At 37.3% G+C, this 24,903-nt stretch overlaps 1 protein-coding gene across 1 annotated transcript in view; it reads right to left on the bottom strand.

Annotated features, from left to right (window-relative positions):
- The window catches only part of LRP1B (LDL receptor related protein 1B), a 634,437-nt gene that overhangs the window by 208,489 nt on the left and 401,045 nt on the right, over positions 1 to 24,903 (bottom strand). The window contains exons 8-16 of the mRNA XM_053982292.1: positions 24,061 to 24,283; positions 21,064 to 21,235; positions 18,865 to 19,008; positions 16,848 to 17,084; positions 12,296 to 12,476; positions 9,284 to 9,503; positions 7,455 to 7,644; positions 2,460 to 2,582; positions 281 to 421 (exon numbers count right to left, since the gene is read on the bottom strand). Of these exons, the coding sequence (XP_053838267.1) occupies positions 281 to 421; positions 2,460 to 2,582; positions 7,455 to 7,644; positions 9,284 to 9,503; positions 12,296 to 12,476; positions 16,848 to 17,084; positions 18,865 to 19,008; positions 21,064 to 21,235; positions 24,061 to 24,283 (1,631 nt within the window). The remainder of the gene's footprint in view (positions 1 to 280; positions 422 to 2,459; positions 2,583 to 7,454; positions 7,645 to 9,283; positions 9,504 to 12,295; positions 12,477 to 16,847; positions 17,085 to 18,864; positions 19,009 to 21,063; positions 21,236 to 24,060; positions 24,284 to 24,903) is intronic.

The following is a 24,903-nucleotide window of genomic DNA, read 5'->3' on the forward strand; positions in this document are numbered from 1 at the left end:
CGTGTTAGAAATAGTGGAAAACAAAGCAAAAAACACCAATATTTAAAGAATCAGGAATGACAATGCCAACCCCAAAAGAGGACTGCTCTGGCACTGTGCTACGCAACGAGTGCACCAGCGAGATTTGAAAGGGCTGTCATTACTGCACGTAGGAAAAGAAGGAAATGAAAAATTTGCAGGAATGGCTGCAGGGTGATTGCTTTAGTTTAGCTGCATGGTTTAGTTTGCAATCCTTGAAGTCAAGCATGGATTGTGGGGTAAAAGGAGAGTGCCTACGTACAGCAGATCTCCGAGTGCTCGTCACTGCCATCCAGGCAGTCGTCGTCGCCGTCGCAGCGCCAGCGCTCCTGGATGCAGCGCTTGTTGCTGCACTGGAACTGCTCTGCCTTGCACAGCTGGGGCAGCACCTCTCCCTCTTTAACTGGGGAAAACAACCAACAAGAACATCTCTTTATCTGCTTGACACACCCAGAATGCAATACTGCCCCTACATACATACACATCACAGAATTCACAGAATTCACAGAATCACTGGGTTGGAAGAGACCTTCAAGATCATCGAGTCCAACCCAGCCCCAGCACCTCAACTAAACCCTGGCACCCAGTGCCACATCCAGGCTTTTTTAAACACAGCCAGGGAAGGTGACTCCACCACCTCCTCGGGCAGCCATTCCAGACCTTTATCACTCTTTCTGTGAAAAACTTTTTCCTAATATCCAACCTGTATTTCCCTTGGTGCAGCTTGAGACTGTGTGCTCTGGTTCTGTCAGTGCTGCCTGGGGAAAGAGACCGACCCTACCTGAGCACAGCCACCTTTCAGGGAGTTCTAGAGAGTGATAAGGTCACCCCTGAGTCTCCTTTTCTGCAGGCTAAAAAACCCCAGCTCCCTCAGTGGTTCCTCACAGGGCTTGTGTTCCAAGCCCTTACCAGCCTCGTTGCCTCCTCTGGATGTGCTGGAGCATCTCAACATCCTTCCCAAACTGAGGGAAATATCAATTCTTGTTCTCACACTTCAGAATGTTCCTACATAAACTCAGCGCATCTGAGGTAATTCCACCTGAAGCCTGTAGTGGCACACATATCTGAGTGTATGGTTGAAGGAATGAACTTTTAATAAATGTAAAAACTCCGAACAGAATAGCACTCAAACTGGTTTTTGAATTGGTGTTTCGATTACAGTGTAAAATACCAGTTTAAATATTGAAATACCTCATCAACAGCAAGCAGGAAATATTCTGACAGACATTGGCCAAATTCTGGAGCACATTTAGAGATAGGAAATGATTACTGAAAAGCTGATTCTTGTATCCAAGCAACAACTCAAACACCTGCATTGTGCACTGGTACAGACTCGGCAGAGAAGAAAGGATAAAAATCTGCTGGGGTAGAGTTAAGTAGCAAGCTAGAAGCTTATTAATAAATCCAGGCAGATGTTCTCCTCAATATCAGGTTCAGAGTGCTTCATGTGTAAATGCCACACATGAGTCCAGGACCCTCTGAGGAATACCAGAGTCCTTGGAAAGAGCCAGGCAGTGGTGTGTGTTGGGGAAAAAAAAAAACAGGAAACCTGCCCCATTCCAATCTCAAAGTCTCTAACCTCTCTTCCTAATGCCTACATTCCATCTTACCAATGAGGAGTTCCCGTTCCAGTTACTTCTGCTAAAAGGAAAATATAGCATTTTTTTAAAACAAAAATGATGGCTCTGCCTGGTCACTGCAGGCTCCATAGTGTTCATCATGTTATGAAATAATCCTTATGCTTTACTTATCTCTACTGAGCTTATTCCTGGAGACTTGCGTAAAATGTTACAATTAATTCAAAGAAATACATCAATGAGACTTTAAAAAAACAGGGAAAATTTTTAGAAAGTTACAAACAACAAGTCTAAACATTTTAAAAAAGAGATATCTGTAGTACCTGGCAAGTTTGAATTTTAATTGAAATGCCCACCTTATATTAGAACAACTTTCATCAATGTTTCAATGAAGATATATAAAGAAAAGGTGAAAGACGGCAATATTTGCACAGTCTGTGTCAGAACCTATCATACATAAATACATCTGCTTGATGTGCTTTATGAACAGTTTCGTCATGAACATTTCAATGTCAGATTTCCTCTTAAGATACTTAGTGGAATAATCTAAAACTGTTCGTATATATTTAATACAGTAATTTTATGGATCCATTTTTAATGATTTCAGTGAACTATTTAAGTACTTTATCATATCAGATATGCTGAAATATTTTCCAATGCATTTTAATCTAAATAGTGTACTTAATATTCTGTTTTCTTTGGAAAAGCTTTTTTATTCTGTAAACTGTAAACTAGAATATTTATCCAAGTAATATTTCTTTGTCTTATAGACCCTCTAGGAGGCCACACTTTCTGGTTTTATTTTCAGGTCTGACTTGATCCCTTAACAGCAGCATCAACTCAGACATTCTGTAAGAATCTTACTCAAGCAGGTTGTACTGTTTTCCTCCAAAAGCTGATTATCAGCACAGGCACAAACTCTGCCTCCAGGAATGGCCAAACAAAGAGTGCTGCAGCCTCCATTATTAACACGACAGGCATTATCACCTGGGAAAAGAAATAAAAAGCAACTTTAACAGCCACGCTAGGACTAAATAATGGGGGTTTTAGTTGCCTTTTTTTTTTTTTTTCTTTGGGAACATAAACAGATGAAGAATTTTTTTGCAATTACTTTCTTCTTGTGTTAGGAGCACATTACTCTCATATTTTGGTTATTGTAGGTTATGATATTTAAACATAATTAGTTACAGGTTGCAATACTCTATAATAATAATATAATAATAATAATAATAAAAAAATAGTAATACCACAAAAAGCTGCACCATCAGCTCACAGCATTTTATCTGCCTGTTTTATGAAGGGAACAAATACTGCAAAGTATTTGGCACAGCTACATGCATGCAGTGGCTTCAAGGAATCAAACAGCAGATAAAGGAATGTTCTGAAGTTAATAGACATCTGTACACATTAAAACAATGTGGCTACAAATGCAGATTAGGAAAAAAAGAGAGAGAAAACAAAAGTATAAAGAGATTTATGGCAGATAGACTACAGGCAAATATTCCACTACTCTTTTCTAAGCACATCTGCCATTGCTGTGCTTTGCTTTTCCGTGTTATTGTTCCTTCCCCAAGCTGTTCCCATGAAAACACTGACAGCTGTCAGGTGTTTTACCATCCACCAAGGGCTGCTGCATCCTCACCACCTCATTCCTGAGGCAACCAGGCTTCAGTCACTGAGAGCCCACAAATTTCTGTCCCAGTTTCTGTTTGTGTCACTTTGGTCATGCCCTGATTGCTCAGATCTGCACTGCTGGGGACAACCAGCTTCCCATGAGCAAAGCTCTGCTGATTTCAGCTGCTGGTGAGAAGTGATTATGATCAAGCAAGATACAAAACTTCATGTCTGCTTGAACCTTTAAATTAAAGCTATGGTTTTTACATCTTCCTGTTCTAGTAAAAAGCAGCTCCTCCTTTTAAAGGTGTAGAAAATGTTTATCAGCTTCCCTCTCCTCAAAGCTCCTCACTTCACTTTTTATAGAATATATAATATTCAGTTCTCACAGAGCTATGAACATGGATATTAAACTGTCCCATCAGAGCCAGTCCTGCAGGTGCAGGGAAATCTCAAAATTATCAAATGAACATCAGACAATAAACAAATAATTTAAGATTTTGAAAATTTTTATATTTTAAGATGTACCTTAATATGTCTTACATTTTGAGCAGTGCTTAATAACCTTTTTCTATACTTTTTCTGATCCACCATACACAATATTTCTTACAAGAAAATGTGTCAACAGTCCATTAAAGTCCCATTGAACTTTTAAATAAAATTGTGCAAAATGATTAATAGAGAATGATGTGAAAGGCCATTGTGGTACTTGTACTTTCACTGGACAGGGTGTGAGTGAGATGACAAGAACACCGCTGTATAACCAGGGAAAATGGGAATTCTCTGAGAAGTCTGAGGGCTTGATCACAATTTTAGAAAGAGCTTAGACTGGACACTTAATACACATTATTAGGCCCTGACTTCAAGTCTGAGACTTTTACCTAAACCGCTAAAAAAATCAACCGTTACATCTATGCTCACCAAAACTGAAATATTATGAACAAAACATCAAAAACGTAAGAAATGTATTTGAGTCTAAATTTTGGAAAACCTCAGGTAAAGCAAAGCTTCAGAAAAAGTAGCCTTGAAAGTCTCTCCATCTTTACAGGGCCATCATTGTAAAAATCAAAGGATGTCAGTAACACAAAGATTTAAAAAGGTTTCAGAAGCTGCCAAAATAAACAAACCAAAATACAATCTTCAAAAGTGACTCCAAAATTACATGGCACAAGTCAAAACATTTGCAGTGATTTAATTAAAAAGAAACTCACATACATGAGTTTGTCAGCTCACTAAAAGAGAATAAACTTACAGAATAAAGGACTATTTCAGCCAAATATAGAAAACACATGATGATTCTGAAGCCCAATGAAAGCTGAAAATAAATACTATCAAAAATTAAATCACTAGATCAAAGTCAAATGGTCCATCTTGAAGATGAAAAGTTCCTACTTAACCTCATAATTGGGATGACAAACTCTTGCACAGTGGGTTATGTGCTAAGCAAAGTGATAAAAGAGGGGATGATGACAAGGAAACTAGAAGTACCAAGAGTTAAAGCAAAAAGATCCAAGATAAAAAGGTTTATAAAGTGCAGTCTTCAACCTGAAGGTGCAATGAGACCTTCAGTCCCATCAGTCTTGCTGAAGAGACTCCTAGGCTTAAATGTCTCCCAAAACACAGTTCAAGTAGGTTAAGCCTCTTCATTGAACAAGGTAGAACCTGTAAAGCTATCAAGTATCTGGGGAATTAAATTTCCTTGACTACAGTTCCTAACAGCTATTTTATATGGTTGTTCTTAAAGTAGTCCCAAGCTTTTAAAATACTTTCAAAGCTATTATCATAGTATTCATATTTTGACAGCTTTTAAAACAGTTGCTGCCCTGTTGATTGCATGTGAATAAATTAGGCCAATTCCATTTTAATTAGCTAAAAAATTAGTCCAGAACTAAACCAACAATGTAATTGCATTTCAGTCATTGTTCTCAGAAAAAAAAAAAAAAAATTGAAACCATGCACATTTGTTTAATCTTTTCATCTAAGAGATACACTGAAGTATGTATTGCATTTGCAGCTTCTTATGAACCTAACCTCAAGTACTGTTAAATTGGGTAAGCCCACTCTTAGGATCATTCTCCACACATGAGGAATAGCAGCCTGGTGCACGAGCTCTTCTTTGCAATCTGGGGAGTTAAAACATTAGCTGATTTCAAAAGAGGCTACTTTAACTGCTGTAAATGCAATTTGTCCAGAATTATTTACATGGAAGTAGCAATCCAGCCTTTCAATGCAGTGGAAATACCTGCAGGGTCATATTCTGAGTGTAATCCAACTCCTATGATTAATATGCTTCACCTTCCCACATTTTATTATGCACAGAGACCCAAAGACTCAGCCTAAGAAAGTAAGGTGAGTTCTAAGCTCTGAAAGCAAGGGAAAAAAATAAAAATAAAATAAAAAAAAAATATTCCTCCTCTAGGGGATAATGCCTCATGAGAGAGAGAGACAATGAAAAACACCTCTCCTTGAGGAGATCCCAAAAGCTTCATGTCCCCACACAAAGCACAAAGCAAAGCAGGATTGGAACAGTATCCTGGAAAAGCCCTCCTGATAAAAATGCCAGTCTGAACTGAGCAATGCCCAAATGAAATGACATTTTCTGCTTGTGTGACAAGACCAGCTTGTGTGACAGCTTCTGCTTGTATGACAATACCAGCAGCATCAAAGCAGTCACCTCAAAAGATCACAGCCAAAAGTTTCTGAGGGATGTGTGTGTAATCTTTAATACACAACTCATCTATAAAGTGGTTTCCTGTGGTTTTCTTTGTACAACTATTCAGCCTTAAGCCTGCTCTTTTACAAGGAAAACATGCACACACACACAAATAGTTTCTTTAAAAGAAATTTTTATGTTCCTTTGGGAGCAATGGCAAGATCAACCTCACTGAGCATGACAAAAAAGGAAGTTCCTAAAGGCTGCAGTTAGCTTACAAAATCCCAATTACAATTTCAAACAAAGAATATATTAACAAGCCAAATGCCCTCCCTTAAGACTTTAGCTCATTCAGCAAAACTGTCTAAGAGGCAATACTTTCTCTCTCTGGTGTCAGCTTATTTGGAAGCTAACAGCAACTGCATTAAATGTCGCTTTTTTCTGAAAAATAAAGGAATTTTCTGAGTACCAAATAAAGCAGCAGTCATATTGAAAGCAAACACTGCATCTTCTATTATCAGGCACAGCATTCTGAAATTTGGCCACCTTGAGGGTAGATTTGGGCCCAGATTTTGCCTTAAAAACACCAACCAAACAAAACCCACACTAAATACAAGAAAAACCCCAAACAAACTATACTTTTATATGTCTTTGAATGTCAGAGAGAGTCCCTGAAAAGCAGCTGTGAAAAGAGGATCACTGTTACAGCAACCCTGACTTAGCACAGTGCTACACAGACTAGCTTGGTTTAGGGAAAGGAAATTTAGATACTACAGTATCAGAAAAGAGAAAATTTAACCAGTAAAAAAATCATCTTTTAAACAGTATTTTATCTATATTAATTCCTGATGCTCATTTTTATGTTTGGTGGCAGACTAAACAAACAATCTGTTAATTAGAAATATGTTTTAACTAAAGCAAGAAAATAAATAATCAACAACTCATAGGAACGCTGGATGTAGGAAATGGAATGCAAAGTTTTCTTCAGTAAAGCACATTTTTATCTTTATCTGTAGAGTAGCAATTTTATTTTCTAAATTCCATCCATGTAAACTTATGGCTTTTATCTCATTTCTCTACTGATACATGTAGCAACAACTATGGATTTTCCACTACTCGCAAAATACTTTTATCCTGTGCACCATACAGTGTTGATTGTAGATCAAGATGGGGGAGCAAATTAAAAACAAACAAACAAACAAAAATACAGGCAGGATCTATGATCTCATTTAAGAAAAGGCAAATGTAATCATATATTTTATGTCTATGAGCCAATGCAGATATGTTTCCCTCTCTAATTAATACTTGCACAGCATTTCTTGGTCACACAAGGAAAAAGGGAAAAAAAGGCAGTGTGAATGCACAGAAGGAATTCAGACAGGAATAATGCTGTGATTCACTTTTTAGTATTTATGAGAGAATCAATTTCTACTTAAACGGACTGAAAAACGGTTCCTCCAGAGAGGAACTTTCTCGTGCCACAACCCACATTTGTTTTTCTATTTTTGTTCATCCAGTCACCTCAAAATGCTTGGAGATTCTAAGGGAAAACGTCCTTTTATAACAGACCTCTGGAGACACTGTATAAGTACCTTGCTGTTTGCGTGGATCATAAATCTGGAGCCCAAACAAAGGTGGCCTCTCACTTCTCAACAGTGTCACATTCCTTGTTACCAAATCCAACTGGAAAATTGACCCGTTCATGTAATCTGTCCAGTATATATAATTTCCATGATGTGACAGTCCAAAAGGATGATTCAAATCTTTTCCATTGTAGACTACCTGCAATTAATTAGTGGTAGGTCAGCATCAGCAAGGTTAAAAGAACCTTTAATTTTTCAGAGAAAGTAAAACAGGAAATAGGAAAACTGAGATCATTACTGTCCCAAATATAACAACCTATTGCAATGAAATGAAATGAAGAGTGCAAAGCCCTTCTGTGCAGCAGAACCAATATCTAACTTGAAAAAAAAAAACAAAAAACTTCATATAAATTGACTTTAAGTGGCCCCCATCAGAGAACAAAGGATGTGTTGCAGTCTCTAACCCTGAGAGGATTTGAAAGATGTAAACATGGGGTTTAGGGTCGTGTTTAGTGATGAACTTGGCAGTGCTGGGTTAAGGGCTGGACTTGAAGATCTTAAGGACTTTTCCAACATAAACAATTCTATGATCCTGTGATTTTATCCCAGCAGATTCAGTTTGGAGTCATTGATCTCCTTCTTTGGCTGGGATCCTTGCTTGAACCAAGAGGTTTTTTTCTACCTTGCCTCTAGAGAGAAGGAAGCAGCTCCTCACATGCCCTACCTTGTCTATTTCTAGACACAAACCCAAGAGAACAGGGAGGTAAAGACAACTAAAATATTCTTTTGAGGGGAGTGACAATCATCCCCTTTTGCCCTTTAAATTTTCTCTTTGGACTTGGAATTCTTATAGTCAAAGCTCCTCACCTCTAAACTGCTTTTGATCCAAATTCATCTATCAGTCAATAATTGGACAGCTATTAGTGGAATTAAGGACCTCCCTATCCCCCAAAATCTTTACTGTAATAAAGAATTATAGATGTGACTGATCCAGTTAAATTTTGACCAAAATAACCTATGAATAAATACAAATGATTAAGCATCAAAAACATGTATCTTATAGTTACTTTCAGCTACATAAATTCAAGTAGTGATGCATTTTTTGTACATCTCAGGATTAAAGAATACTCACTTTCTAAAAAAAACAAAACAAAACAAAACAAAAAAACAACATTTTGTGGCACACTTCAAAATAAAACCTGTAGACATGTGCTTCTTATTATTCACCAGTCACTAATTTTATGAAGCAGATGGTAAAACTTCCCCAAATTATCAGACTCCATTTTGAGCCTTAACCATTCTCAAAGTCTCTTATTCTGTGCTTGCTGCCTCTACAAACCCACACAGAATGTCTGCACAGGCTTGTATCCAGCTAGTACAGGCATTAGGAACAGCTAAAGCAATCTCTCTCCATCTTTAACAGTATTTGCTGTGTGCTGCCCCTCTGAATATTACCACAAAAGCTCAAAAGAGGCAGAGATTCAGAAAAACCCATCCAGTGAAGTTGAAGGAAAAGCCTGTCTTTGGCAAAGCCAGAAAAGCCGTGCTTTTCTACCGAAAAGCTCTTTGCAGCTTCATGGCTCAATCAAAATAGAACTCATTGCCACGTGAGAAAAGATAGATTAAAAAAAAAAGAAAATCAGGTTTGGTGACACTTAGGACAGAGGAGTACCCTAAGCTGTGTTCCAGTCTCTGCCACCATCGTTCCAGCAGAGGTGACGTAGGACACGCCGCAGGTTCCGCAGACTTTAAAATCCTCGGGAAGCATTTTTAACGTAACACAATAAAATCCAGAGACAGAACATGCCTGTGGCAAACCAGCAGCATTTCTCTTTTACCTTTCTGTCAGTCCCATTCAAATAGATCCTTTCAATGTGATCATAATAGGCATCACACCAGTACAGCACGTTGGCACGGTAGTCCAGAGTTAAACCATTTGGCCAGAGCATCTTTGATGTGACAAAAACCTGCCGGCTGTAGCCATCCATCCAGGCCTTCTCAATCCTCCCCACGCTGGCATCTATTTCATCTTCCTCCCAGTCTGTCCAGTACATCCATCTAGGGAATTACAAAAATGAGCATTCACATCCCATTTTAATCAGGTGAATTGTACCTCAGGCTTTCAGCAGCAGCTCGTCCAAGCCAGAGCAATTCTGACTTTTTCATGTTTCTTTCCATTGCTGTTTCTGCAACTCTGTTTACTGTCCCTGACCACTGGATGCTGCTGAAGTGACACTTATGTTATTTTGCTCATATTGTGATAAATTACATGAATACCAGAGAACCAACAGAAAGAAAAGTGAAAGAATTAAGACCTTATTTATTCCCACCAGAATTATACGGTTTATTTTTTTTTTTTTGTAAATCTCCTTTTTATTACACCTAATTCTATCAAAGGAGTTGCAACACAATAATTATTTGCACTCTGGTTTTAGAGCTAAAGGATAACCTTGGCGTTCTGTGAACTTCATCAAAGCAGCTAAATCACTCAGAAAACTGTAAGGTGCACTTTGTCCATCACAAAAATGTTTAGAAACAGTTGCTGTGAAAATCAGTTGAAAAAAAGCCAGTAGGCAATTTGAACATAGTTTTATGGCTTATAGTGCAGCAATATAGAGTAAAAAAAATAAAAATAAAAATAAAAATAAAAATAAAAATAAAAATAAAAATAACAAATAAAAATAACAAATAAAATAAAATTAAAATAAATTAACGAAGTCTGAAAGAAAGGCACCAATATTACTTTGAAAAAGTTAAAAAAAATCTATTAACTCCTTTAAAATTATTGGCTCAGAGGAATTCTGAGAGCCATCCTGGAAACTACAGAATAAACCTTTCCTTATTGAATTTTTCTGAATATCATATTCTATTCCAGAATATGCCTTTGAAAACAGTGATTTCAACCATTTAAAATACACAACTTGAACTTGTACAAAACCAGATAGCAAATATGCTAAGAAACACTACTTTTCTTTCTTCTTTTTTTTCTAATCTGTTTTTCCCTAAGGAGATGAGTTATTGGGAAGAAATACTTAGAAGCCTGTAAGCACTCTGTGAATCATCTCAGATTGTATCACATACAGTCACATCAGTTCATAAATGAAAACATTTGCCAGACAGCTGATGTTTACTTTTAGTCAACCTAGGACTTCAATTAATAAGCATTAAAGAGAAAAAAAACCATTATACCAATCTTAAATCCTATTTGTTCATCATTATTTAATTGCTATTAATGTACCTCACCTTTTCTTTCACTAGATTTATGTTTCTGAAATAACTTCTGTGATCCTAACCCATTAACCATTTAATTGGCATGTACTTTGAAGAGTAAAGTCCTGGAATTTAAATACTGAATTTAAAAAGGAATGATACACTGAAGTGAAAAATTATTTTATTATCACACCTGTCTGTGTAAATTATATCAAAGTTACTGGTCAAAAATTTTATTCAAATGTACTTTTATGTATAAGCATAATTTGATATTTATGAGAAATTGGAAAAAAAAAAGAAAAATTGTGTTACACAATTTGCAGATATGCACATGCAGCTTTTTTGTTTATTTTTCATGTCTCTCAAATCACCCACTAGAAGGTTGTTTTGGGTTCTTTTAGTATTTTTGTAAATCTGTGCAAAGAACATCAGTCTATTTTTGATCCCCAAGCCTTACAAACTCCATTGCATGTTAGACTCTAACAGCACTAGGTTTAATCACAGAATTATAAACCCTGCACATGCCCTGAGGCTCAGGTCAATATAGCACTTATTTTATTGGGACACAAAATATGTTTTACAAATATTTACATGACTTCTCAACAGCAATTACTGGGCTTTTCCCCATTAACTTTTTGTCTGTCCTTATTCCATTTATCCTGTCAATAGCTAAAACCTGCTTACAGTGACAGGCATTTATGTCAATGTGCTTTAACTGTATCTCAAAATGCAGTTAATGCTCCAACACCGCTTAAATCAAGACTAAAATTTTGGAAACACAATTAAAAAGCCATAATAAATGCTATCCCTCAGGAAGAGCTTCCATGAGAAGTATAATCATGAAGGACACGCTATTTTATTAGAGAAGTGTTTTCTATAATGGCCCTTTTCAGGCAATACATCTTCATACACTGTTTCCTGTGCCGTGCATTTACTGAGCTGGAAAATTTAACAAAGTAATTGCAGGTGTGGTTATGGCTCCTGGTCTCATTTTATACCCTCACTATCTGACCTTAATGAATTTCCACAGCCACTTCCACCCCTCAAAGGACAGACTCAAAAGGGAAAACCTGAGAGTGTAAATATTTTCTGTAACAGGAAAACAGCAATCAATCCAGACACATGGAATGATGTACCTACCTACATCATTCTGCAGTGATTTTTTAAGTAAATGACCATTATACCATGGTAATATAATGTTGTTTTCTTTATTATGCAGCCTACTAAAATTAATTTAAGCTAATAAGTAATGAAAAGTACCTGTCTCAGTTTTGTAAACCAATGTGCACAAGGATATGGTCATAATTGGCTCCAGAAATTGAGATTACAGAGAGAGAAACACAGGAGAGCATCTTAAAATTCACTTGATATTAAAAATTCATACAGGACTTACACCTTCAATTTGTTTGAGAAAAAGGTGAGTCACATTCAGATTAACAGGACAGACATGCAACAGTGACAGGCATACAAATTATTCTGAAGGCTTCAGGGCAAGCATGCTGGGCAGGAATTAGAGATATTACAGGCTCCTGAAGGATTACAGATCACTACATGACTCTACAAACCTCATCCTGAGCAAACTGAATCCTGTATTTATGCCACAAAGACAACCATTACAGAAAAATCAGTTTGCTTCATACCCATTGACAGGATCGACAACAATTCCTCTGGGGTGGGACATGTCTCCCTCCAACAAGGTTTTCCTACTCTGAGCAGCTTTTTCCAGTCTGGCAACAGCAATGGTTTTCCTGTGGCCGTCATTGGTCCAATAGAGATTATTTCCAATCCAGTCCACTGCTATGCCTTCCACATTATCAAGGTCTGTTGAGAGAGAGAGAACAGTATAAGAGATTATATACTAATTATGTTCTATATGTACCTATGTTCACTACTCTGTAATACCCATGCCATATTTTTAAGATTGCTATTTTCCCTTATCTACTGATGGTCCAAAGCAAATTGCAGATATTTGGTATCAACCAAAGTACCAACTAAGCCTTGCTCACTTAAGAAACTTAACTGAAATTTTGTAAATCAATCACAGGTGTAGAGGTGACAATATATCCTGTGAGACAAAAGATGAGAAAGTTATTAAAAAAAAATGGCATGAGCTGAGGAGTCTTGCAAAATGTGTTTTAACATTTTTATCTGTATTTCTGATACACCTGAACACCACTGCACTTTTGGGAATCTATTTTTCCTTGTGGTTTAAGAAGCTGGAGGGAAGCAAAGGTGTCAGAATGAATTCTCTGGGACATGAAACAACAGAATGATGACATTTCTAACCCAGCAACCACCTGATCTGACAAGAATCACCCAAAGCACAGAAGAACTGTGGCTCAGGCAGTGTCTGAGAGCAGTGCCAGCAGCTCAGCCATGTTCCCCAGGCTGATGGACACTGCCAGTTTTATTTTCATCTCTCAGTGCCTTTGCTATATTGTTTTGAAAAGACAATGTCAGAGGCAGCTGAAAGTTCCTGAAAGAGGAGAGTGGTCTTTGGTCTTGGAGTGGTCAAGGAGGTTGAGAAAAGTGCTAAGAATGGAAGGGAAAAGAAGAGAGAATTTAACCAAGGACCTGGAGCCCCAGGCCCAGGGAAAATAAAAAACCACAAAACTGCTGAACAGAATAGGCAACACAGAGAAACCTGAGCTGTGCAAGAAATGTCCTGCAGAGCTCTGAGGGGCCTCAGCAGATTTTGCTCGTCAAGAAACCACTGGCATGGGTAAAATCAAGCTTGAGGACAAGGAGTGATTTGTTCAAAACCCATTTTATTTTATCCTGTCTGACATAAGCAATTTGAGCTAAACACAGTTTTTATACTGATAAGCTCAGATTTTTATATTAATAATATCATCTTTTTAAGAAAAATATTTTGCTGATTTTTTTGCTCTTTTGGGAGTCAAACCAGTCCAAATATGGGTTTGTATCAGCAGCAAAACTGTTAGATTAGAATGCTGGACACCTTGTAAAATTTACAAGACTTTTGCTCCACATCTATTCAGCTTCATATAATACTGTCTCTGAGCTACCTTGCCTTCTGCAGGAATTTTGGGGCAAATATGATTCTGAACTAAATACAATCTAAGTCCAAAAACCCCTCATGGTAACTAGATACTAAATACATCAGAAAGTTGGGGTTTTTTTAAAGAGAATTCTACAGCATGACCCCATAGAGATAACTTTAATTGGTTTTGTGGAGTTATAATTAAAAATTCACTTTTATTTCACTAAAAGACTTAAATACATTAATTACTCTTCAAATGGCTTTCACATCAAGTAGTAAACAGGAAGAAAACAATGGTCATTCTGCCTTTCTTGTCTTGATTTGACTACAGCAAAGCCCTTTCAGCATAAAAGGGATGAAGCAATAAAATACCCTTGTGATCATTCTCTACTTGCTAATTGAAAAGTTAACAGTTATAATTCTAGAATTTCCACCACAATTTGACTACCAACACAAATATGAGAGCTCCAAATATATTGAATGTAGATGGGAGGTTTTCAGAAACAGTTCTAGAGGCAGCAGTTTGCCACACTGCTTTTCAGTATGAAACAGAGAACAGGCACAACATGTAATTGGGTACAGAATGGCCAAGTCCACCAATGTCATGTGTAATAAATGGTGCCTCAAATGCTAGGTTAACATAAAACCTGGTGGGAAAATAATTCTGCTATATACCAACCATCTAAACAGCTTCCAAAGAGCTTTACAGACTTACGGTGGCCTTGTTTAAGCAACAGGTTGACCATCTTGAATAATATTTACAAGTAAATGTTGTAAGAATTTTAGGGTCACAGCAACCCCCCAAAAAACATTAGAGGTACAAAGACAAGTAAAAAAAGCCTGAGCTTGTGTTCATGTTGCATTCACTGAGCAGTACTTAGATCCATTTAAAAATGTCTGTGGTTTTTAAAAAACACAGACATTAAAATTGTCTGTAGTTTTTTTCCCAATTTTTAATGTAAAAGGCTGATTTTAAATGCAACTTTGAAAGGTTAATTATAATTCTTGTTGGTGGTGGAAGTACAGTTCTACTGCAGCTGTGCCACCAGCTCTAAGCCAGGCTGTGCTGGGGGCTGTCAAATTGTTATCAATACTACCCAGCAGTTTGCTTCCTAAAGTGAAGAAACAGAAATCACAGCTGAAACTATATGGGAAATCAAACTCCAGCAGGGTGAGGTGCTCAGTGATCTCAATTCCCAGTCAACAGCTGTAGGATCAGGCTCTCATGTAGGCAAACTGTAATTATCTGAGCTGCAATGCTGCCTGAACAAGTGTATACATTCTCAAAAACCCTGATAGTCACCAAAAAAAGGCAAGTTGTAATCTGAGAAGTGGCACCTACCACAGCTAGAAGCCCTTAGCAGCACGCTGTTCAGAGCAAATATTAAACCACCTCCTGACACACCTGATTTTCTGTAGTAGCCTTCCACCAAGGAATGATTTAATCTGTCCCTGCTGAGTTTGTGAGAGTTAACAAGAATAAGAGCTGAGGTGTTATGGCTGGAGGCCATATTAATTTTTTAAATCATGAAAAATACATTAACAAGTGTTCTTTAAATATACTTTAAAGTTATGAAACTACACCAAGTTAGAACTAACAATGTAAGCTCCTGGGGGAAAAGGAAGGGGAGAATGACAGTAACGTATTTTTTGTCTTTGCAAATAGTAGAATCACCAATAATAAATCATCAGATAATCCACAGCTCTTTCAGTATTGCATTAATATTTCTGCTATGTTGTACTTATAAAGAGTAAACACTGCACTTAAACATTGTTTACAGGAATATCACCAATTTTCTGGTTTGGCATACAAAGTTTATTCATGTTTGAGATGATCAATCCCAACCTGTCTGACCCCGACCTGTCTGATACCTTTCAGCCAGGATGCTCCCTGCTGCTCCTTTATAATGTTTTAATTTACATATTTCCTGCTCCTTCCTCTACTCCACATTTGAACTACTGAGTTGTCAAATGAAATGCACAGTTAGGAAAGGAAAGTCAGCAATGGAAGATGTGAGATGTACATTATCCATTCCCGTGCTGGAAGTGAAATGAGGAATTACCAGACTGACAGCTGAGTATTTGTTATTTTCTGAGACAAATGCCCTTTATTAACCATTCCCCAGAGCAGGGTAAAAAGCCTGTCACTATTCCTTGCAACTGCTGCTGAAAGGATCTTTGTGCAGACTCTGAGGAGAGACCTTACACTAAAAGAGCATCATATCACTGCACAGAGGAGGTGGCTCCTCAGAAGTGTGGATTAAAACATGCCTTATGAATGGCAGGGAGTGAACATCCCTCTGCTGAAACAATGGAATTTTAGAGACTTTCACTGTCCTGAGCTTTCATTCACAAATAAAGATATTAAGCTCTCTGAAGGCTAAGATGAGTATTTATGCTTCTTCTTGGATTGAGGACCAGAAAAAATAATTACTGTAGAATGAATTTCAGCTGAGGCAGTTGCTACCTCCTGCTGAAGCAGTATTTCAGAGCAGGGTCCATAAAGGAAAACAAAATATTGATTGAGAAACTGCAAGTTTTTTTTCACCACAACAGCATTTGGTGTGATGAGATATGATTCTAGACCAGAGAGATTCAATGCAGTGGGAGATGTGGAAACTAAAGACTTGCTGGCATTTTCTCTTATTGCTATAATAAATGTTACAAGCATCTTAATTAAGGTTCTAATAAATGTTTAGGTCTAACTGTTGCTTCCACATTCACAATGGAAAATGCATCAGGAAGGACAATGTTTTTTTTCCTAATGAGTTTTCAAGCACTACAGACAGTCTCATTCTGCCAAACTACTTGAATAAGCTCCAGAATCCACAGTGTGATGCAGGCTGGAGCAAAAGAGTCTTAGAAAGTCTGCAAGGATTTGGGATGGCTCAACAAATATCCTGCAAGGAAAAAGTGGAGAAATAGGAATTACTCACCAGTGGTGAGCTTAAATGGACAAAGTAAGAATTCACAACAGAGCGACTCAACCAAACTTTACATTTCTGACCTCAGGAAAAAAAAAACCAAAACCAGGAAGCTGTAAAAAAGTATCTCCAATTCTGTTCTAGGTCAAATTTGTGTCTGTTTTCTATGGGAGATCCAAAAAACCTTTAAATTATCTGCAAATGTCAGTTCAACTTCTTGGTAGTGAGCATCTCTGAATGTCACCACCACTGAGCATCACCCACCGTCTTTGAGGATTGTTTCTCGCTCTGTGCCATCAATTTTCTGTCGTCCAATCAGGAAACTGGTGGTATCAGCAAAGTAAATGTAATTGCTTTCAGCATGGAAGTCCAGAGCACGAGGATTGACCAGGTTCTCTATGGGGATCATGTACTCATCAGACATTTTGGTATTCAGGTCCATTCCCCGGATTATTCCCGGCCGTCCCTTCCCATAAAAAAGAAACAATTCATTCTTTGGTCCTGCAAAAGAAAGATTACAAACATAAACAATTGATGCTGCTTGATCTTCTTCACAGTGCATAATGCCCCTGTTTAACTGGCATAATTAGTGGGGAGCTGGAGCCTTACTTGATAGCAAAAATTAAACTTCTATATATTCTGAAGGTATCTAGATTAAAAAAGCAAAAAAAGACCAAGAAAAAATAGCTAATTACATTACCTTATTCAAAATACAAGTTACTTCAGTGAGCTGCTTACATCTAATTATTTTTTTGTGCAAAAGTTCACACTGAAAAAGCAGTTGTCGATCACAGAATAACTTTGCATCTGCTGTGAAGTGGACATACATAGCTCTGTAGACATTTAATTTTACAATTCATTAGGATCTATCAAGGTAATATAGACCATGATTGAAGTAATCTCAAAATCTAACAGCACCATGAACGCCAGCATATACAAAATGCTTTTTTTCAGCCTAAAGTTTCTCAGAATCAAACAACAAAAAAGATAAATTTCTTTAAGATTGAAAGGAATAAAACAAATCAACGTACTCTGTTCTTTCCAGCTGAGGTAGAAAACACAGATATCAAAAGTTCATATTTCTAAGATTTTTACAATTTAAATAATTAAGGTGATTACAAACAACTGAAGCTCAGCAAAGTGATTTTCTTTCCTTAAAGATACTTATCCTTAGAGCCTTAATGCTATCAATATACCTCTTTGAATTCTCTGTGTATTTTTCCTGCTGGCTCTCAGGGTATTTTGATGGAATTGTCAGTCAAAACTGCATCAGGTTCGACTGAGGTCAAATGAATCCACCTCCCAGCATCCATCAGAGCATCTAACTGCATGTCTTTTATCTGAACTAAATCAACACCGTTTGACTGAAAAACCAGGCAAAAACCAGACATTCCCCAAAAGTCCTGCTGGCTCTAGGTGACCTACAGATTGTGTACATGTAACATTAGGTATAACCACAGCTGCACAAATCATATTTGTTTTCACAAAGTATTCTGAGAAAAACCTTGCCTTGCTCGCATGAATGTTCTGCTGTTGTGCTCCAAGTTGATTGTATGGGTGGAAATTGTACCAGCACCTGTGTGCTGTGGAAATCCATGGCATAGAAATAAAGAGTGAGGCTGATTCATGTAAAACTTGTGATAATTCTAGTGTTCTTTGAGCATCCCAGGTTTAACCTGTCACTCCTGTGAACTAAGCCAAATCAAATAACTTCAAGGGAATGAAAGGAGTATGTGAAAAAAGCATCAGGTACACGTTAAAAGTGTGTAATATTATATAGTGGAAAACTTAGCGTTTAAGGTTTTAGAATATAGTAATAAAGGCAGATAGAAGTTTTAGGAAAGAAGTTAGGGGTTTTTTTTTGCCTTTTTAATGAGTTTAGTATTGTAATTAATAAATTGTAATTAAATTATAATAAAAATTACAATTAATAATTGTAATTAAATAAAAAATCTCTATTATATGTTATAAATAATTATTTATTAGGTTAAAAGTAAAAACAATTTAAGTATTATTTTTAATTAAATTGTTTATAAAAAAAACTTTATTAAAAAATAAAACTCTATTTTTAGTTTGTTAAAGTATTGTAAAATTCACAGTTTGTGAGACTATAATATAGATAAGATTTAATAAACATTTGAATTCAAACAAAAACTACTGTCTCACACATTTAATTTTAAACAAACTTTACCCCAAAGCAGCCCATGTGATTTGCTAGAGAACACCCAGAACCATCCCCTGGATTATTCCTGGCTGGCAGACTGTGATGTCAAGCACATACTTTTGCATGACCTGCCATCACTCCCCAGGATGAAGCCAGTCCTGCAGCGACAGGTCCTTGCTTTGTGGCTGCTGCTGAGCAGGCAGATGTGGGAGCATCCCCCCGGCATTCCAGACGGGTCCGGCTCACACGCGTGGCTTCTGACTGCGGCCAGGGGAAAACAGCTCAGATCATTGAAAGCAAGACAATTACATCAGTGTGGAGAGAGGTCAGACAGAGGGAAAACATAAAGAAAGGGGATTTGTGTCACAAGGAATCTTTCCCCACAATATAACTGCTAAGGAAGGTGTTTTTTAAAGATGATCTCCAAGCCAGGCCAATAATGCCCAGGGCTATGGAGCCGTGCCCGTGGCTGTGTGCAATCACCCCTTTGTGAATGAGCTCCTGCTCAGCATTTTTTGGGCAGTGCTTCCCTGGGGGAGCTGACACTTCTCCCCTTTTCCATTTGTTGCTTTGGTTCATGTGTTGGTTGGGGTTTTCTGAGGACAGAGTGCATCCCATGCCCACGCAGTCTGGCATTCCTTCTACTCCATTAGACAGCACCTTTCTGGGCAGACACATATGCTGAAACTAAGGAACAGAACAAGCCTTGTAGAATTCTTCCATATTTATAGAATCACACAATGGTTTGGGTGGGAAGGAGCCTTAGAGCCCATTTTATTCCAAACCCCTGCCATTGGCAGGGATGCCTCCCACTAAACCAGGATGTTCCAAGCCCCATCCAACCTTGCCTTGAACACTTCCCGGGATGGGATGCAGATTTGTACAGTTGGGATATAAATCCAGCTGAAGAAGTCAAATAATTCCTTATCCTTGCATATTTACAAATACATGGTTCTAAATTAGCAGCCTAATTTTATTTTTTTTTTGAACTGTTTAAGGCAGTATGCTGAGGAAACAAAATCTACCAGGCTATCTTACACTTTCTAAGCTGGCTTAAACCAGAAAAGAAGAGTATTCTAGTTCAAAAAATGTTTTGTTCTTCCTACTTTACCTCAAGGTTTTCAGGTTTGTTTCTTTTAAAATAAAGCAATCAAGTGGTTTAGGGTCGATAAGGTTAAAGGTAATACAGAAACTCCACCAAGCTGAGACAGCTGTTGCAGAGAATCTTGACAAGGAACAAACATGTCCATTCAAAACTAAAGGAGTAGTGGAGTAATCACAGGATGTAATAAAAGATTACACTGTGCTCATGTCTCTCCTCTACTCAACCTCTCTGACTCCCTCAGGAGTACGAGAGGCATGATAATAGCAGAGAAAGAGTCTTTACAGCCTCCTTCAGACATTGACATCTGCAAATCAATGTCCTCAGCTCCAGGGTGAAAATTAGTTCACCCACTCTACATCAATTTAGAGTTTGTTCCCACTTTAGAAACTTCTTCAGAAGCAGCCATTCTGTTTAGAAACATCGACATTGAGAATTGATGTGTTGGCTTTTCTGTCTAAGCAGTCATGGCAATGATTTATTGTTATCAGTCATGCCAAAAACATTCTCATAAAGCATCATGGTAAATATTTTGGATCTTGCTATCTTTGCACTAAGCTCCCAGAACTGCTACTGATGTTCTGCATACAGAAAAGATGTGAACAGATTACAGTCATACAGGACTACAGACCTCAGAAATTGATGTTTTACCAAAAAAATTCCGATATAAAAAAGAGTTCAGTCATTCTAGATGAAAATGAAGATTTCTTTCACAGATGGCAAAGCTGATATTCACACAAAGCAAGGACACCCTGTCAGTATTTCCCTCTCTCACCAGGGCTGTGATGGCAGCTCGGCTCTGTGCCTTTTTGGCAGCCCCAAAGCCAGGAGCTCACCTGAGATGTGGGCTCTGTCTGAAAAGCAGGCCCAGAGATACCAGGAATCTCTGAGGTCTGAGACCCAAAGCATGTGGACAACACTGGACATCCAACAATCCTGAAGGTGTTAAGTTCTCAGAATGCTGAGTGTCAGAACGTGCAGAGCAGGGCTCTTGGGCAGTTCTCCAAACTGAATTCTCTGGAAAGGGTTGAGCTGGAGCTTAGAGACGTGGGAAAAGTGGAACAGCCACACAAAACTCAAGGAACAGAATGCTGCATCACAAGTACAAATTTTAATTCCATCTTCAGATACTTTTTTCTGGTAGGACCTTTTGAACTGCACAACCACTTACTATCTGGTTTTGTGCTTTCTAGAGAGAGGAAATTTGATCTTACCTGCTGCTTGAGTTCTCTTCTGGTACACACGGATCTCTTTGGCATTGTCCAGCCTAGCAAGAGCCTGAACATCAGTACCATTGTATCTGTGTATTCGTAAAATGCTGAGGTTGTCTGAATTAATTGTATATAAATAGTTTTCAAACACTGCCAAACCACTAAGATGCCTAATCTGGAAAAGAAATAAATGGTATCATCATTTTAGCTCAATATTTTAGGCATATCTATGAGTTGTAAACATCAAACACTACTGTGGATTGTATGTGATAAACTGCACAAAAGGCTTTCTGAGTACTTGTAAATAATAATCACAAAATACACTAAAAATACAGTTCATATTCCTGTAGTCTGAAATTCATAATTAGAAAAGCTTTATACAAGAAATGTAGAAAATTCAAATTATTTAGCAATCTAAATTCCTTTACTCTACAAATTACCCAGTTTCTCTGTTTTTTAAATTAAAATCTTCTACATTCTTGAAGTGCAACTACATTAGTATTAACTAATGATCATTAACTAACAGTAACTAAGATAAATTAACTATTATTAACTAATTTATTATTAACTAATAAATACAGAAAACTAAGAAGTTTAAAACACAGTTCACAGGTGCAATTGATCCACTTTTTACAATTATTTTATTATCAAATCAGGGCAAATGGTGCAAGATATACCTGCTGAATATTTCCTTGAGAAAATATTTTATGAGAAATAAACAAATTCTCTCAGCTCTGCTGTGTTCCTTTTGTGTTGGTGTCTCTGAATATGGTGGTGGCCACTTGGTAGTGCTTGTTTATCAAAAAGTGAATTCTAAAATTGTGATAATCTCTGATGTGTCTCTGTACATTGATTAAAAATTACCTAATAGCTGGTATTTAGGCAATCACAGCTCAAACACAAAGTGTCAATAATTTAGAGGCTGTACTTGATTTATAGATTTAGAAAATATAAAAAATCTCACTGGTAATTTTGAAAACTGAACAAATTAAAGAATTTTTTTTGGCAGACATTCAGATATTCACAGGCTGAATATCTTATTACTTTAATCATTCAAATGCTCACCAAGAAGTATTTACTTATCTCATTCACTCCCAAATTCAGACATGTGTCAATCCAAACAAAAAAACCCTGTTGTGCATCAAGCATTTCAGTCATTCTGGAAATTATACCACAGTTGGCCAAGTCTTGCCATTGTATTCTGTCCTCACTCAGAAAAAATAATAATAATTGACATCATTGCAAGCATTTGATTAAGACCCAATAGAAATTCAATGCAATTATAGTAAGATGGAAAAGAAAACAGCCTTGAAAATAAAGACACATCTGTACCAAACTGTGGAATTCTCCCCTGAATTACAATCCTTTCTTTTCTACTTCCATTTCCACTCAGTTTAAATCTTTATCATTTAAGTCCCATGAGAGACTTTCTTTATTAAAACTATTAAAGGTATGTGGCTCATCTTACAATGCTTTTTATAATGATCTAATTATTTGTATTTTTTTTTTTTTTAATTTGTTAGGTTTCTACATCTCATGAAGCTTTCCAGCAATCCTGTGCATGACTGAAAACATTACTGGCTTTTCCTTTTAAAGTCACCCAGGCTGTCAATCACAGAATCTAGTTTTGTTTGGAAAGCACATATTTGACATGTTTGTACTTACACAATAAACTTTAGTCCCTAAAATTTTTTTGGGAACAGTTTTGTGGTCTGCTGTTTCCTTGGACTAATGAGGAGTAATTTGAAGAAAGTCATTCTAGGTCATGGCATATGCAGCACAAGACATACTGAAACTACCAATTCTTCATTTGAGTGGAAAGACAATCAGTACCATTTGTGACAACAGTGGGAGGTCAAACTTTTTAATACCCTTCACCCATATCAAAAACCAGAGATCTCATTTTATAGCTAGTTAGGAGAAGAATCCCTCTGAACTCGATAAAGTATCCTCTTTTTCATCTACATTTCAGAAAGAAGAGGAAGAACAAGCATCTCTCCTATGATACAGGCACAGCTCAGTTAGAAGCCTGTAAAGGTATTTGTTAATGGCTTCTGAAAATGATTTTAGCTTTTTAAATATCTACTCCAAAATGGTACTTAAAAAAAACAAAAACAAAAAACCCCAAAGTTTTCAAGACCTCTTGTTCCAGAGCTGGTTAAAGACGGGATAGATTGGCAAAAATAGGAAGGTTTTTGCCAAACCACTGCTTAGACTGCTTTTTGTCACATTTTCTGCCTGTTTTTAGTCAACAGTCTAACAAGCTGCATCTTGCTAAGCACTGATTACTTGGAAGCAACGAATGACAGGAGAACAGGTAAAATGTTTATTCTGCTTGCACATTTTTACATCCCCTGTTTAACCTCAGGCAGAAATATATACAAACTTGGTGCCCACACCTGGCAGTTCAGGTAGCGACCAGAACAGTTTGGTCTTTGCTGATTTTCCCTGGATTTACATAAGACTCACAATGCCAGACAACTCTTCCACTCTCCAGGCTAATGGACTGATGCTCCTCACAGTTTTAGAGTTTGTATTTATGACTCTGAACATTGGGATCAGCTGTGAAAAGCATCATTGCCACCAACAACAATAAGATTTAAGGGCATCCACATTAGTCTGAATGGGTGAACAGCTTTTGCTATTCTATTTCACATTATTGTGCATGTTAGTCTCTCCTTCCTGAGTGGGTAAGGACATCTTGTCATTAATGATTTATCTCCTGCACCTTTCCGCCTCAGATTTTCCCTCCTGAAGTCATTAACAACGCTGACTTACGGGGTGCATTGTTACTGAGACGCTGCATGGAAATATTCATAGGTTGCAAAATTGCTAAATTGCAGATAAACCAAAGCATGCAGATGGATCTTTTAAATTCTAACACATGAGAACTAAAAAGGTAAAAAAAAAAAAAAAAATGAAATTCCTGTAGCTGCTAGCGCTATGTGCATTCATTTATTGATATCATTACTTTTTACTGATTTGCAAATAAATACCTACTTGTCTGCCTTTAGTTATTGTTTGCCTCCTTCTCCCCTGATAGTCAACAACTTCCACACTCTCCAGATATATGTCAAGCCAGTACACATATTTATTGATGAGGTCTAGTGCCAGAGCAGTTGGCTGTTCAATTTTTGAGTCTACTATCCACGTCCTGTTCGTTCCATCCATGTCACATCTCTCCACCTTGGCAGCATTCCCATAGTCTGTAAAGAAAAGCTTGCTGTTGAAAGAAAATAAGATGTTGTAAGTTTTAAAGGGCGTGAGCAGAGTGCAAAGCTCGTCCTGGCTCTGGAAAGAGGAAGTTTTCATTCTTTGTAATTTCAATTTCCTATATACCCCATATTGATAAGCACATAATTATTTTTTAAAATTCACCGTATCTTCTAACAGATTAACAATTACACAGGATTATCTTTCAAATGTAAAGCATAGAAGTTCTAAATGCATTTCCTTACAAAACAGATGCACCATGTAAGACTCTAAAATGACAACTGTAAATTCATTTTTAACCATTATTTGTAGAAAATTGTAGAATAGTTACAGGTAACTGACAAAAGCACAAAGCACTCAGGTTGTCAGGAGAACAGCTATTGCACACCAGCTATAACAAATACAGGGATCCCCACTGCCAGGTGTTGTTCTAACACCTATTTCTGAAGGAGTTGCTTTAGTCTGTAGTACATTTGTCTCCACCCTTGGAAAGGTGTTCAGGCTTCAAAATGCTTCCACAAATCCAGTGAGTCATTCCATTCAGGAATAATGGGAAACTATCAAAGACTTACAACTGCTGCTAAAGCTCCCTAACCCAATGCTTGATCAGCATCCACTGGGTTCAGCAAA

The sequence above is a fragment of the Vidua macroura genome, chromosome 7 (genome assembly GCF_024509145.1).
Source record: "Vidua macroura isolate BioBank_ID:100142 chromosome 7, ASM2450914v1, whole genome shotgun sequence".
In the NCBI taxonomy this organism is placed as follows: Eukaryota; Metazoa; Chordata; class Aves; order Passeriformes; family Viduidae; genus Vidua; species Vidua macroura.